This window comes from Cyprinodon variegatus, unplaced genomic scaffold (assembly GCF_000732505.1).
Source record: "Cyprinodon variegatus isolate N-32 unplaced genomic scaffold, C_variegatus-1.0 Scaffold84, whole genome shotgun sequence".
NCBI lineage: Eukaryota > Metazoa > Chordata > Actinopteri > Cyprinodontiformes > Cyprinodontidae > Cyprinodon > Cyprinodon variegatus.
Genome location: NW_015150537.1, coordinates 1,643,376 through 1,660,268, shown reverse-complemented (window position 1 = coordinate 1,660,268; position 16,893 = coordinate 1,643,376). Strand labels below are relative to the sequence as shown.

The 16,893-nt window shown below is 42.2% G+C and overlaps 1 protein-coding gene across 1 annotated transcript; it reads right to left on the bottom strand.

Moving 5' to 3' along the window:
* Positions 1–4,247: 4,247 nt before the first annotated feature.
* Positions 4,248–15,669, bottom strand: polr2b (polymerase (RNA) II (DNA directed) polypeptide B, 140kDa). Its single transcript, XM_015373295.1, has 25 exons — positions 15,536–15,669; positions 13,708–13,780; positions 13,393–13,543; positions 12,023–12,135; positions 11,719–11,938; positions 11,478–11,636; positions 11,243–11,407; positions 10,950–11,146; positions 10,753–10,872; positions 10,318–10,504; positions 10,076–10,219; positions 9,849–9,988; positions 9,646–9,757; positions 9,324–9,478; positions 8,832–9,030; positions 7,644–7,812; positions 7,347–7,443; positions 7,176–7,270; positions 6,839–7,089; positions 6,125–6,214; positions 5,476–5,583; positions 5,228–5,341; positions 4,807–4,967; positions 4,535–4,730; positions 4,248–4,457 (listed from the first exon to the last, which is right to left on the bottom strand). The coding sequence occupies exons 1-25, from the start codon at positions 15,552–15,554 to the stop codon at positions 4,368–4,370; spliced, it is 3,525 nt and encodes a 1,174-aa protein (XP_015228781.1). The 5' UTR covers positions 15,555–15,669; the 3' UTR covers positions 4,248–4,367.
* Positions 15,670–16,893: the final 1,224 nt, after the last annotated feature.

Genomic DNA, 16,893 nt, shown 5'->3' with positions numbered 1-16,893 from the left:
GTTACTAGCATGGGGTACCTAATAAAGTGGCCGGTGAGTGTACATTTGCTTCAAAGGGCCCTTAAGAATCCATCAGAATGAGCAGCAGACATTGGTACTTCACACTATGGAGCTCCGTCTGCATGTTGCAGCAGCCCTGAGTAAAACTAAAGATCATACATAACAGAATTTGACCAACAAAACCTGGAATACAACAACAATTCATATCAGTGTTGAAAGTCCTCTGACACAATCAAACCACAAATGAGGAAGTGTTGCAATCCTCTTGCAATCCCCTTAATATCCACAAAAGCAAAAACAAAACAAAAATAAATTGATAAAACTTGGTCTTTTCAGTCAGGTTCAGCAGTTCCAAACATTAAAAAATCAATTACATAATAAAGAGTAAACAATACGAAGAGTAAAATGAAAGAGGTTAAAAAAAAACAATGTAGTTCCACTCCCCTGTATGAATGAAGCCAAAAGAACACCTGAATCCCCAGTGAACAACCAATAAAAGGCTAATCATCCTGTACACATATTTTAACCTGTAAATATAAATGTTTTGAACACTGGAAATATGAACTCAAATAAATATTTTCACTTGAATTGACTAAATAAATTAATATGTTCTTTAATTTATTCTATTTATTTTATTTGTTTAATCTTATTCGGGGCCCAACTAGCCAATCGGGTTTAAACCCTGCGATTTCCTTACACAGCCACTGAGCATTGCTATAACATCCATCAAAGAGATCCATCAAATCTCTTTGATACATTCATCTTACATCAGTCATCGTTAAATTTCCAGATGGCTTAAGGATTATACATCTGTAAAAAATACTGAAAAAGTATAACAGCTCAGCATCTTTTATTGTTCTTATATTTCACAGTTTTTAAATAATTAGTTGCATAATAATTGCATGTTACATATGTTATTCAGAGGCGTAGCCAGAAATTTTTAATAAGGGTGGCCAGGCAATAACCATTATACACTGAGGGGTGGCTGAAAGCTGATAGGCACCAGAACCTCACGGTCAATCTACACTGTTCCAACAGGATAATTAACGAGCACAACATCCATATTCTCTAAATAAAGACTAACTATAATTTCCTACAGCCTTTGCTAACAAATAGACGCATATATTCAAACATCCGTAATTTCTGAATAAAAGGTATAATGGATAAAACTCCTGCAATGGACTGGGGACCTGTCCAGGGTGTACCCCACCTCTCGCCCATTAACAGCTGGAGATAGGAACCAGCACCCCTCACAACCCCAATTGGGACAAGCGTGTCAGATAATGGATGGATGGATGGATAAAACTCAGTTTTGAGTTCTGGGGTGTAAATCAATCATCATTGTCATTACTTAACTACTTGTATCAATAAACATTCTGCATAAAATTGATATTTACAAGCATGTATATCTACATAAATTGATTATTTGATAAGTTTTTATCAACATTTTTATTTATCTTTGATTTCACTGAAAGACTCCTAGATGACTTGCAGAGACACCATTTTCTCTTTACCCCATATAAGACTAAATCTAGTTCTGAAAAGAGCATGAATTCTGTATTTATCATCTTTGATGTTGGTATATTGATGTGTATGATTAACCACAAAAAAATAAAATGTTTGGAATATTCCACTTTAGAGTATTACTTCTGCCACTATCTGTATTAGAGGGAAATAAATGGCAGGGGTGGTCAATGATTGGCTAAGGGTGGCCATGGCCACCCCTTGCCCCCCATCTAGCTCCACCCCTGATGTTATCGCTAATATAGGATGGGCTTACTTGTTATTTTATTTTAAAAGGGTTAACCTGTAATAGCATAGCTATAGCATAGCTGGGCCTTAGGATCAGCCCTAAGCTAGAGTTGCAATTGAAAGGTTAATGGTTTCTTTTAAAACTAGAACAGTTTTGTTTTATTTCTTACTAATTATATTATTTCTAAACCATTTTACCAATTATGTGTATCACAGCACAGATTGGTCCACCAACCTGTGTGAGGAGCACTGTGAATAATAAAATACAGTGCATAAATAGTAGGGCTATAAATCTGAAAGTTGTGTATTATTAGTGTTTTAGCGCTGTTGTCTTAGTTGTTCGTAAACGGGCACTATGAAACCAGCCCCTAGGGTCCTCCTGGGTGAGGAAAGTCCCTCTGAATGCTGCATGCCCTCTTTAGAGAGCTTGTTCTGAAGAGGTCCCTGATAGGATAGCTGGTGGCTCAAGATCCTCTGGGCGGTGATGATGATCCTCTCTTGGCCCTTCTTATGCACCATGGAATAGCTTGTAAAGGACTGTCAGCAGCCCTGCCTCAGGTTGAGCCTTCAGAAGAAATTAATCAAGTAGTTCATTCATAAACTGTCGCTTCTAATGTCTCTACCAGTTCATGATCTATAGAAATCATCAATACAGACCTTTAATTTCAATTGATCAAAAACTCAGAATAAATCAGCTTGAAGAGAAACTAGGGCACAGACGCCTTTTTCACAAAATCAAGATAAGGGATTAAGTCTGGCTTAATTAAACCTTAACTCAGTTTAATTAAAACAGTAACACAGAAGTTAACAAAGTGATTTATTCTGAGCAGCTAAACTTCTCCAGACCAGATTACCAGCCAGGCTTGCTCAATCCTGGTGCCGGTTTCACCATATTCCATGATGGCACCAGGCTTGCTCAATCCTGGTGTTACACAATATTTAATCACTGGTCATACTCTATTGTGACACAAGTGGGAACTATGTGCAATTCACCATAAACTTCTTTAAATTTTGAAGGTCAAAAGATCACTACAAAGTGAGAAATACAGTAAGTATTGGGAAACCCTGCTATTTTAAGTTATCCCGATTAGAAATCATGTAGGGGTCTGAAATTGTCATCGTAGGTGCATGTCCACTGTGAGAGACATAATCTAAAAAAATTAAAAATCCAGAAATCACAATGCATGATATTTTTTTACTATTTCTTTGTATTATACAGCTGCAAAAAAAATATTTGAACACCTGAGAAAATCAATGTTAATAGTTGTTACAGTAGCCTTTGTATGCAATTACAGAGGTCAAACGTTTCCAGTGGTTTTCCCACCAGGTTTGCACACACTCCAGGAGGGATTTTGGCCCACTCCTCCACACAGATCTTCTTTAGATCAGTCAGGTTTCTGGGCTGTCGCTGGAAAATGCCTTTGAGCTCCCTAAAAAGATTCTTTACTGGGTTTAAATATGCTTCTTACAGAGCCAGACCTTGGTTATCCTGGCAGTGTGCTTTGCGTCATTGTCATGTTGGAAGACCCAGCCTTGACCCATCTTAAGTGCTCCCACTGAGGGGTCATCCTCTCCTAAATACAGTGCAGTGGCCCTGTCCCCCTCCAAAAAAACATCGGTTTGGACCTGAAAAGAGTGGTCCCAACTCTTTTCAGGTCATTGACCAGCTCCTTCCGTGAAGTTCTGGGCTGATTTCTCACATTTCTTTAGGATCATTGAGACCCAATGAGGTGATATCTTACATGGAGCCGCAGTTTAAGAGAGTTTGACAGTCATGTTTAGCTTCTTCCATTTTCTAATGACTGCTGCAGCAGTGGACCTTTTTTCACCAAGCTGCTTGGTAATTTCCCCTTAGCCCTCTCCAGCCTTGTGGAGGTGTACAATCTTGTCTCTGGCATCTTTGGACAGCTCTTTGGACTTGGATTTTCGGAGCAGATGCAGCAAGGTCAAGCCTGGCTTTATCTCTATATCTTAAAAATAGACCTCTGGAGCACAAATCATTCTCATTATCAATAGCTGTGGACAACTGTTGATGGATTTGATCAAATTTTGCAGCAATTGCGTCATTCAGCTTTAAAATCATCACCTTTTCCTCGCTCTGCTTTGTTTCACTCCATATCTGTGTGAATCTATTGGAGTTATCCAATCTAGTTAAAAAAATTTGTGCTTGGTGCAAATTTACCTCCATGATTTAATAACCAAAAACTTTAAAAACAAAAAAAAAAGGTGTAAAGAGGGCGGGGCCTCCTTTGAAGCGAGACTTGCAATTGCTAATCTATTGGGGAGCGTTGACACTAACCGGACATTCCTACTGGTCCTGTGCATGCCTTCAAAGACAGACACCTAAAAACTGGAAATCCTGTTATGAATGAAATCTTTCTGAGAGACAGCGGATGTACCTGGGCCAGACCCACTAGCAGGTTGTGAGGTAGGAAACTGGTCAGATCCAAAATCAAGTTTATACAGTTTTAACCAATCAGAACGAACCACAAACATTAGGAAAAAAACATTTATTCACAAAAAAAAACAAACATTCAAAATAAACAGATCTAATTTCTCTGCACGATGATGTCACTTCGTGGTTTGCAGGCTAGCAGCTGATTGGCTAGACCATTTTATGATGTCATCATACGAGGAGCAATGCTCATGGACATCAGTTCCTGGAAAAGCAGCTTGCAGGCATACGGCATCCGGACCAGAGAGATCTGATCAAACCAAAGACAAATCAATCAGTCTAGAACTTCAGCATGATAATGAGCAGGTGCTGATGGATGGTGTTTACCTGTGTCTTGTTGCGACAGCCCCGACACTCGTAAGTGTGCGTTCTGGTGTTGGCAATGGCCATCAGTCCACACAGGTTGCAGACGTGAACCTGATAAGGGTCTGACGCCTCAAACAGACGCTCTCTGAGGAACTGAGCCGCTCCATGAGCAATTTGACAGTCCCGCTCCATCTCTCCAAAACGAAGGCCGCCATCACTGATGGGGACAGGTGGGATCAACTTTTACATTAACTCAAATCAGGCCTGAGAGCCCGACAGGTTGTGTCACTCACCGAGAACGTCCCTCCATCGGCTGCCGGTTCAGGATCTGTACGGGGCCTCGGGCCCTGGAGTGGATCTTATCATCCACCATGTGCTTCAGGCGCTGATAATAGGTGGGTCCAATGAAGATCTGAGATGTCAGCTTCCTCCCAGTGAAGCCATTGTACAGAACCTGACCACAGACCAACAATCAGACAACTGAACGACCAACCGCTGTACTCAGATCAAAGCTCTGTCTGATAAACAACTAGTCAGGGAACAGTAACGATGATGTCCCTTTTTAATTGTAGAGCCTATCATAATCTGGCTAGTAACCGTGATGTCACAACGACATCACAACGACATCACAGCATGAACGGAGCAGTTAAATGTTAGATAACAACATCCCACAATGCAACAGGTCAACAGCCAGGAAGTGGTGGGCCCTCTGACCTCATTTCCTCTTAGGTGGTAGCCGTACTCAGACAGCAGGTTGGAGACTTTCTGCACGTTAACAGCATCGTTAAACGGCGTTGCATCGCCGATCTCACCTTTGTTGGCCGACACCTGAAAGAAACATAGCAGTATGTTAGTCCGAACTCAGGGCTTCAAACCCAAAGATGTGTTCTATGATTTCACTGATTGGTTGTTGATAAGCTTCAGCAGTAAGGAACACAGCGGTGAGGTCATTAGAGGTGCACCTTGCCCTGCAGACACTCGATCAAATGGCCAACAGTCATTCTGGACGGGATGGCGTGAGGATTGATGATGATGTCAGGTGTGATGCCTTCACAGGTGAATGGCATGTCCTTTAAAACAAAACAGTTTGATCGTTACATTGTGATCCCTTAAAACAGGAACTCGTATCTAGACAAACTGACCTCAGACCAGCTTCTGTGAGCAGCAATTGTTCAAAACCTCCCACCTGCCTGCAGCTGCACCAACCCTGTCCTGATAACTATCTGCTCCTCTGTTTTCTGATCTATCAGCAATTTGATTTCAGACTCACTTTATTGCATTGGCTCAGGTCTTAATTAGATTTTAATCAGCTCAGATTAGCATTTCAGTTAGCAGCGCCACATTCAGGCTGCAGTTGTTTTTACTTCAGTTCTCTCTTCACTGCTCTTCATGCTGTTACTGGGAAAACTGAGTATATCATCCCGAAAACTCTCCTTTGGATGGAAAAAAAATGGATCTATTAGCTGTAGCATCACTGAGAGCTGTGTTGAGCAAAGTTTAATTTTTTTAATACTATAAAATAAATAGATGTTGCAGCTAACGGGTTGCTGATGAATGAACACCATGCTGTAGCTGATCTGAGAACAGTTTGCTGACAAGAGTTCTGCTCACCTCCTGCCTGTACTGGATCCCACAGGTTCCCTTCTGTCCGTGACGGCTGGCGAACTTGTCTCCGATCTGAGGAATCCGAACTGAGCGGACCTGCAGGACACAAGGATTAATAACAGATCCTGGTGTCTAAATTAAAAGTTTAACCTGCTAAATCACCATAGTAACCTATTCTGATGGCGTCGGTCTGATTCTATCATCTGTAACCTTTGGACTGCAAGCTGCTGAGGAGCAGTAGGTTTAGAATCGACTGACGTTCTGGTCCAAGAACATGGGTCAGAACCATAACTTACTCCTAAATTACACTAGGGTTCTGAAGTTCATTTTATGTCAAAAAAGGTGGAATTGATAAAACTTCTCAGTCTTATTGCTCTCTGCTTAGAGCTGCAGTTGTTTGACAGGGTTTTTTACCGATCACTGGAGACTCGGGGCTATACTGTCCCCTGCAGCCACCATAGTAAACTGCATATGAATTAAATGAATTAAATGTCCACAGCTTTTAAAGGAAGTAGTGAAGTTTAAATTTTTGCAAATGGTGCAGGAAAGTTTGCATCACCATTTTTTTTTCCATAACCAATATGCTGAGTGTGTTGACTAATGATTGCAGCCCAAGTAACCAAGGGATACAGAACCATAAACTCTAACATTTAGGTTTGTTGCAACCAAAACACGTTTATAATGATCCATTTGGCCCTAACGGGTCACTGCTGTTCTCACCCTGATCTTGCAGAACTTGTAGCCCTCCTGGTTCAGCGTCACCATGACCTGATCCACAATGCCGGTCTCGCTGGTCCTCAGGAAGGTGCTGCAGTCCCTCTTGGTGTAGCGCCGGTTGGTGCTGTCGAGCTCATCCTCGTTTTCTGGCAGAGTCACCGTCTTCCCAATGATCACGTCCTCTCCAGACACGCGGACGCCAGGTGCAATGAGTCCGTCGTCATCCAGCTTGTCATAGATGGCGTGTCTCATACCTATGGATGGCAATCGTTCCGTCAGTCCCAGGATTAACTTTTGAAAGATGTGTTTGAGATGTTCCAGAGTGTGGAAACGTGCTCACCCTGACACGTCTCACGGGTCGGCTTCTCAAAGATTTCCTCCTGATCAAATCCCTTCTTGGACTCCTGCTCCTTGTAGGAGCGGTAGAACACAGACCTGGAGCGGAAAGGCATCATTCAGAAAGAAAACAAACGTTGGGACCAAATCAGAGAGTATTCCCTTCATTCCTTACCTAAAGAAGCCTCGGTCCACAGCTGAACGGTTCATGATCACAGAGTCCTCCTGGTTGTACCCCGTATAGGAGGCAATGGCAACGATTGAGTTGATTCCTGAAAAGATAAGGAGAAAACTGCTAAGAGGCATTTGTGGACCTGAAGGACAAACATTCAACAAATAATGCAGGTTTCAGGAAATTGGACATTCTGTTAAAAGAAGAACCTTCCAAAGCTTCAGGAAGAAGGTTTGATTCAATTTTTCTGGACATTTCCTGCCTTTAAACAGCTTGTCTATCAGTGAGTAAGAGCGTCACCTGCTGGCAGCTCCCGGAAGCGCAGGTACTCCATGGATCGGGTGGTTACCAGCGGTTTCTGAGGGTAGTACAAGACATGAGCCAGCGTATCCATTCTCACATGGAAGTTGGTGATGTAGACGCCCATGGCCTGTTTTCCCATAGCAGACTGGTATGTATTCCTGGGAGACTGAGGGGAATCAAACCAAACATGGAAAAACTGATCAGAACATCTCAGAATCCCCAGACCAGGCTCGCTTAAAGAAGAGGATGAACAATTAAGAGGATGAAAAATGTTCCAACGACACAACCTTCAAAAAATCTGATTTCATTCTGAATAGACACTTGTGATCTCTCAAAGAACCCAGTTGGATCACTATAGCCCCATTTACACTACTCCCCTGAAACAGAGTTTGGACCGAGCTTGGATCAGTTAAATGTGCCGAGCTCGGTTCCTTATGGCTGCTTACACATAACGCACCTCGCCTGCTATCGGCGCTCCACGATACCCTCTAGAGGGAATCAAAAAAATCAACATGGCTGCGCCCGTAACATTCTGGAAGTTTGCTTATAATTGTCATATTATGTTGTTTGCAGAGAGACAGGCGAAGAAGGCAGCCTTTGGTGAATTTACTTGACAGTCAGATTTGGGAAGTGGATATACGACAAAAGATAATCAGGGCTTCCAGACACAGGAAACAACGACAGACCTTGAGGTTCATCACATTCTAAGCAGAATCATCCCATGAAATTGTGTGGCAGGTAGGGAAGCTAGTATTTTTATGAATGTATGAAATTTAATGATTACGGAGGCTGACTGTAAGGGGGCTGACGCGGTCTGCTCATGCGCTCGTTGTTATCTGACAACTGAACCAGAACTGAACTGCGCCAGGCAACTGATGAACTAGTATCAGTTTAGCGCGGTTCAGTTGTGTCTGGTGTGGTCCGGTTCAGTTTTGCGTGCCATTTGTACTCAACAGTTACTCTGTTACCGTGCTCAGACCGCTCTAGGCACGTTTTCAAAAGCGTAGTGTAAATGGGTATAAAGAACAGGAATATCTGATTGTGTGACAGTCATTGAAGACAGTTTCTCTTTACAAAACCATTAACTTCTGAATTTAGGATAAAAAAACAAAATCAATTCAGATTGGGAGGTTTGAGGTAAAAAAATATCTCCTGCGTTATGAAACCTCTAGTATCACATGGTACCTGGTTGTGGTCTGGGAAGGGGATGATAGACGCACACACTCCCAGGATCATGGATGGGTGGATCTCACAGTGGGTGTATGTAGAGCAGTAGGCCACACCCTTTTCCTGAAGGTCATCAGGAGTCATGGCGAGCATGACTGTTTCCTCCTCCAGGGTATCGATGTACTCCACCACGCCGCTCGCCACCAGGTCCTGCCAGCTAAAAGCCAGAGAGAACATCACAGTTCAGTGGTACAATAAAACAAAAAAAACTACCTGGTTTAGACCCATATACACTCTACAGATCCAACAAAAGTTTTTTTATTTTTAAATTAAGCCGATGTTGATTATTTAGATGTGAGTCAGTTAAACTGATCGCCGATATGTGCTGCCACCTGATCTAATTGGAAAATGCACGCATGGATGAATCTGCTGATACGGAAACAGGAAAAAAACAAAAACAAACAAACCATCCTAATATCTACACACCTACTAGTATCTCACTGGGCTCACCTGTAGTTGTTGTATTCCCGCTCCTTTAACTGGTCGATGTGTCTCCTCTTCAGCAGGAGTTTCTGTTTCTCCACAATAAGCAGCGGTCTACAGATCCTTCCAGCGTCAGTATAGATCCTGATCTCTCGTTCTCTAATGTCTCGGATCATTGACACCTGGAACAACCAGAACCAACAGGATCACTCAACGACCCGTCTCTTCTCTACACTGAATGAAATCTTCATCTGAGACAAATCAATGCTTCAGAGAGTTTGTTCCTTCCATCGGCGGAGACACAACGGTCGGTTCAGATGCTGCGGTTGCTGGGAAAGGTGGAACTCACCTCTGAAACGATGATGTCCATCTGTCTGCGGAGTTTCCTCAAAGTGTTCATCAGCTGTTCTGGATCTTTGTGGATTCCAACCCAGCAGCCGTTGACAAAGATCTTAGTGGCACTGAGACAGTAGAACCAGATGATGAATTAAGACTTGGATCAGAAATATAAAGGGAACAGAAGCATTCAAATTAAAGCAAAATGTAACTGACTCTGCTATGGCAGCAGGGGAGATCTCCTCCAGGTTCTCCATACTCCACTCCTCCAGAAACTCCAGGATGGGAGAAGGCTGTGAGCCCACAGAGATGTAGGCCATCAGGGCCAGGTTCTTCACCAGACCCACTGCATGGCCCTGCAAGTGTCACATAAAACCAATAAGACTAAAAGATCAATCTTCATCAGTGAATCTGAACAAACATCGATCCAGTTTGGTTTGTACCTCGGGGGTCTCAGCAGGACACACCATCCCCCACAGGGTGTTGTGCAGCTGTCGAGGCTTGGCCAGTTTTCCGTCCCTGCCGATGGGCGAGTTGACTCTGCGAAGGTGAGACAGCGTGGAGGCAAAGGTGAGCCGGTTCAACACCTGGAACAGGACAATAAGAGGTCTCCAGGTGAGTTCCGGTGTTATCCGGGAGCCTTACAGTCACTGTGAAGGGGAAAATTATCAACAGGAGCTTTAACCTGGGACACGCCTGCTCGAGCCTGATGGGCTTTCTTCACGTCGCCCCAGTTTCCAGTGGCCAGAGAGTACTTTAGCCCATCGGAGATGATGCGAGTTTTGATGGCGAGTTCCAGGTTAAAGTCTTTCCCTCGATCGATGAACTTCTGGGCATAGATGCGGATCTCCTTCAGCAGATTCTTAAACATCCTGAGCAAAAAAGAAGGAAACTGCATTACACAGAGAAAAATTTGAGTTCAAGAACAGGAAAGAAGTGGGCTAAGTGGGGATATATCAGAGAATCCAGAATAAATATGACTCTGTTCCACTCAGAACATGTCTATGTATCACAGAACCACATTAGAAACCCCTTCGGAGTGTCTGTATCTGTAAGAGCGGGTACTCTGTATACGTGTGCAGGCTCCAGCAGATACAGTGAGGTGAGGTGAGTAGCCCACCCTCTGAACAGGAAGGCCAGCAGGGGTCCGGCCAGATCCAGCCTCTTGTTTCCATAGTGATCCCTGTCATCTAGCTCCCTCCGACCAAGAGCAGCGAGGAGCAGCCGGTGGACCATGTACCTGCAACATGGCAGCATACTGGTCAGAACTGATCTCTCTCTCACAACTGTAAACGCAGAGCTTAGTAATGGACTCACCCTAAGAAGTAGGCCTTCTTGGTCTCACAGAAGTCGCTGACTCCGACGTGCGGCAGCATCTCTTTCTGCAGAACTTCTTTGGCGTACTTGATTCGCCGCTCCTTCGTCACTCCGGGTTTGGCTCCTCTGGACCCGATGAAGTTCAGCGCCACATTCTGCTCCTGGATCACGAAGGCTTCGTCCAAAGATGGCTTCACCTAGAAGCACAATAGCAACAGAGAGGGTGGATTTAAATCCCCCTACCTGCTCACCATGATGACAGAGGGGAAGATAACCAACTATTATATTGTTACCATCTCCATCATCTCAGGGTCGTCAAAGTCATAGATGATGTGTTCCAGGATGTCTCTGTCGGACACGAAGCCCAACGCTCGAAACACGATGATGATGGGAACCTCCTGTCTGATGTACGGCAGTGTGGAAACGATCCTCTGCCCGATGGCGCTTTTCTTCACTCCCTGAGAGGGAAAGGCCACTGATCAGCGATCAACCAGCAGAACAAAGGGTCCAACCCAGAGCAGAACTCACCTGCCCTCCTCGGGCCATCATGCTGACCCAGATGGTGCTGGTGGGACGGGATGAGTTCTCCAAGCAGGACCGACATTCGCCTGTGTAAGCGTACTTGGAGTCCTTCTTGGCAAAAACGTAAACTGTATTGGTGGCCATCTTCTCCTGCGCAATCAGCACCTGAAAGTACCAACAGTTCAGGTTCTGGTGCTGCTCAGCAATATATCAGGGGAATCAGCAGGGAGCAGAGACGTTGGAGTACCTTCTCAGAGCCGTTGATGATGAAATAACCTCCAGGGTCCAGCGGACACTCGTTGAGCTCACACAGGTCTCTGTCGGTCAGGCCGCTCAGAAGGCAGTAGGTGGAGCGGAGCATTATGGGAATTTTACCAATAAAAGTTTTCTGGTGCTGCGTCTGTAACTGCTCCTCGCCCTCCTTTATTATGGTCTTTGTGATGTCAACATAAAGTGGGGCAGAGTACCTGGAGGAGGGGGGGCAGAGGATAGATGAGTCAGAACCATGTGACAGCGCAGCAGCTTGTGATATTTCTCCAGGTCAGACTCACGTTAGGTTCCTCAGTCGAGCTTCGTTGGGCATCATTGGAGACGGAGCTCCATCCCTCTCCCAGTGGGTGGGTTTGGACAGGTAGATCTGCTCAAACTTCAGCAGGTATCGAGGCTGAAACACACATAGTGACGCCGCAGTGAAGTTTGTCTCAGGGTGAATTCACCTCCGGAGTGTTTAAGTCAGCTTATTTGGTTTGGATCACATTTGGAAGGTGCGCTTTCACATTTTACATTTTAATAAAATGAACTATAACCTGGAACAATGCCGTGATGATGATTATCAGCGGGGATGATCCCACCTGACACGATTTTCATTAAAACATCAACAAATATAATACTTTCCTCATGATAGGAGCTTAGGAGGACAGAAAACGGATTAGGTAGTGATCCTCTCTGAGCCTCACAAATATGAGGGAGAGAAGGGCAGTTTATCAATCTCATCAAAAAAAGAAAATAACTTCAGGAGGATAAAAAATGGATTTAGTAAAGTCGTCTTTGAGCCTCTCAAAAAAACAAAATAAGGAGGTCCAGACAGAGGAGGTAAACCAGGCGTTTATCTCCACTATTTAATTAAAAAAAAGAAAGAAAACCAATAAAATTCTCAAATCTCTCTCTGAGAATCACCTCTCTGCCTCAGTCAGTATATAAACCGCCTCATGGTGTTTATTATGTATTTTTATCTCATTATGTTGTTAATATAGGCATAGGAACATTCTCTATCTTTTCTGGTTTGAGGTGCTGCACAGTCATTAAGTGGGGCTTTGCTTTATAGAATGTGCAAGTGTTTTATTTATCTATTATTTTTTTTTTATAACTTTTCCTCATCTGTCCAAGTCAAATGTGGAAAATTGTTTTAAATTGTGTGTAGCAGAGAGACAGAAGTGAAAAGCTCACCCTGCCTAGTCAGAGCCTCTCTATAAGCAGTCAGTGTGAAATGGAAAAAAACTGGATCGGAAATTAAAAAGTCCTACGCAACCGGGGTGTTCAGACCTTAAAAAGCAGCTTATTCTGCTCCTTTTACGTCTAATTTTGGAACAGAGTGGGATAATATTTCCAACAAGTCAAAGGAAGCAGCACTGCTAAATGAGAGATGACACATCAGGAAGATTTCAGTGTCGTGTTTACTACAATTATGGCGCTTGAGGTCCAGATAGATTTGTCCGTTATGCATCTATTAAGTCCAAAACCACACCAGAGTCTGTTTGGAAGAGAACTGAGAATACCTGATAAAGTGGGTCTTGGAACAGTGTTTGGTCCAGACCAGGGTTTGTTTTTGTATAGCTAAATAAAACAGCTTGGAAAATACCAAAACCCGGCCCTGCCTAAACTAGGTTCTGATTGCAGGATCTGGTTCTGGTCCTCAACTCACCGGCTCCTCCACCTCCCCTGAAGTGTGCTGGGCCTCAGCCTGGAGATCAATGGGTGGAGCATCCTCCACGATCCTCTGAACAGACATCTGGATGAACTCATCGAACGAATCCAGCTGCTGCCGCACCAGGCCTTTCTCGTCAAAATAAGAGCTAGAAGAGAAAGCGTTCAAAATAAGAGGCAGGAAAGATTAAAGAGTCCTTTCAAATCTTTGATTAAAACAGAACCTTTCCAGTGTCTTAACCAGAACGAACTTCCATTTCAGTTAACCATTAATGTTTCTATACACAATGATCACACGATCAGGGGACGTTACCTGATGACGATCCAACAGGCTTCCTGCCACAGATCAGGGGTGATTTCATCATCATCTTCATCATACTGGTTATCTGGCAAAATGAAAATCAAGAACAAAACATGTGATCAGTATCTATTGTTGTCATGGTATGTCCTTCGGTCTTTGGAAAATCTGTCGCCTGTTATTCTGCACAGAGCATTTCTGAAATCATCTCATGAAGGAAAGCTGTTAATGGTACAGAAGGAAGCTGTCTGCACACACGGTTTTATAGATCTAAGATTTCAGACAATATACGTTTAAAGATTTCTCCTCTCCAATAACCTTTAGAATGAAAGCTGTGCACTTTGATGCATGAGGCCCTGGATATACACCTGAAAATATCGGTAAGCTTTGACTCTTTGAGGGGTATGGGAGCAGCTTTTGTCATTTTGATGTTGTTATCATAGAAGTTCAGGAAAAAATAACCTAGACATAGATGCAGCAGAAAGTGTCTATCTTTTCACTTTCTCTGTGTGAGGGACATACAGACTAGAGATTAACTGATCCATTAGATGTCTGATATTTGTATCCAGTATTAGCTTTTTGTTGTTGTTGCTTTTTTAAGTATTGTTATATAAGCCAATAAATGAAAATTAGGTTCCCTAAGTTTCACCCAGGACACTTCTGGGGATCTCAGATTATGAAATGTGGGGTGAATTCCCCTTAGAGAGAAAATTTCATTTTATGAACATGGTAAAATCCAATATATGATATAAATCTGATTAACAAATCGAAAACCTGACTTGCTCTCAGCATTCATTACTGGTTGATGCCGTTAAGCTGTCGCCCTGTGTATCCACTTTACAGTCAGGCTCAGAGGGCTGTGCCTTTTGAGGTTTGGAAGCAGAACAACCATTTCCAGAGAGTGTAATTACATCCATCAATTCATTCTTCAGTTCACACCGAATAAAAAACGTGAAATATATACGATGACACCATTGGACGATGCTGTCCAAGCTTACATCCATCATGGATAACACCTTCCGACGCATGCATCAGACTATAGAGGAGCTAAAGCAGATCATTCATCCCTGCTGCAACCAGACTCTACAATGCGACACTACAAGGACATTAACTTGTGCAATGTATAATGTGCAATTACTATTTAATACCCTGTGCAATAACCTGTTTCTCTATATCTGATACCCAGTGTAATAACTAAATATATGAATATCCATCTATATAAATGCCCTGTACAATAACCCTGTATAATGATAAATAAATACATTAAAAAGCTGTCATATGTGGAGGCACTGTATATACTGTATATAGCCTATGCACCTTATTCTTCCTTTGACACCTTCTTCTTCTCCTTTGACTGTTTAAACCGATGTAACAAGTAAATTTCTCCAGTGTGAGATCAATAAAGTCAGTCAGTCAATCAATCAATCAGCAGTGTAGTAATGATCTGGTACTGAACTAGACTTAGCTACAGTGACCCTCATTAACACAGTTAGTATTTGGTTTTGTTTGAAGAATTATGATGCCAAACAAAATTTACCCGGTAAGAGAAACAATAAAGCCTCTTCTTCTCCTTAGCCCCTTTTAGCATTAGCTGCGGTTCGCTTCAAATAATTACAATGAGATTTTTTTTAAGCTCGTAGAAGACAACAGATTAAAGCCCTACAGACTCTCGTGCTAAACGATCATGTTTAATCAGAGTTGGTGATGAGGATATCTTGTAAATCAGGTTAATTTTCCTGCGCATTGATGCTAACGTTAGCATTAGCTAGCATCATAATTTTTAAAACAAGTTTGTTTTGACGTCTTGTTCACTTCCTGCTCCAATAGGTTCTCGAGGGCTTACCTTCGTCCTGGTCGTACATGTTTCAGCTTCTTTTCAGAGTAAGACCCCCGAACTGTGATCCAGAACCGAACCTGTTACACTTTTAAACTGACAATACAGGCACGTCGGCTGGCGCGGCGTCTTCTTCTTCAGTAGCTAAACCTTCTTAGTGGAGCCTCTAACCATCGATGGCGCCACCTGCTGATCAGATGGCGCAAGCGTGAAGAAGCTTTCAGTATTTCTGGACCTGGATTATCCAGCTCAACTCTGCCTGTACTATAACAGTTATTATTATTATTATTTTTTTTTTTCAGAAGAACAGTAAACTATTAAGTTTTTTTATCAGTTCATTTTTTAATAACATTTTTATGTCATCAATGTTATAAAAACAATAAAAAAAATAAGCCTGATTACAGACATCTGTGGAATTCCTCTTGCATATCCAGTTCATATGGAGTGAAAATGCTTTAAAATCACAATCTACTGCCTTTTCCTTTTTATTTATTTTTATGTATTATTTTATGCTGGTATCCTTAAAATTTCTCACATTGGGGTAAATTGTCCTCTGCATATAACCCATCTCCTCAGGGAGCAATGTGCTGTCTGCCATGCTGGGCAGCGCTTACAGAGCATTCTGGTATAAGGGTCTTATTCAGCGTTACAAATTGATAGTTTGAGATATGAACTGACAAACATTTGGGGCCTCCTCACCACAAAATCTAACAATATCCCAACCACTTAACACACTTTTTTTGTGCATGTACATTTGGTTTGATTGCTATAGTGCAATAACACAAGTAGGAATTAAATATCTGTTCCATTTTCAGTTATACTTAAATACTTTTAGGTTAAAAAACATCAGTATAAAATCTCCTAAAAAGTTCGGTAGTTTGTGAAGTGCCTTCTTTTGCCAGATTTGAATGGAGGCTCTAACTCTTTTAGTTGTTTTTTTTTTTCCTGTGAAAAGGCCAGTTTCAAGCAATACATTGCATAAGTAGGATGCTCTAAAATATCCCCGGTGATATTTTATTGGACAATATATTCATGCCATTACTACAAAGAAATGTATTATAAAAATTATTCTCATTATATATTACATTATTTTCTGTCTTTGTTAATAAGTACTTGGAGTAGTTGTTAACACTGATAATGATGGTAAAGTTTTATGGTATTCCTCACAAATTATTGTAGATAGACATCAGTTAACATTCAAATACATTCATTAATTCTTATTTGATTTAATAGTATTAAACAGGCTGAGAAGATAGGCTGAAGCTTTTCATTTTGTATATAACTTCCTTTTTATTTTTAATTTCAGTTAAACTGTTTATGGTTTCAGTGTACCAGGAACTCGTAGAAGTAGAATAGCATATAAACAA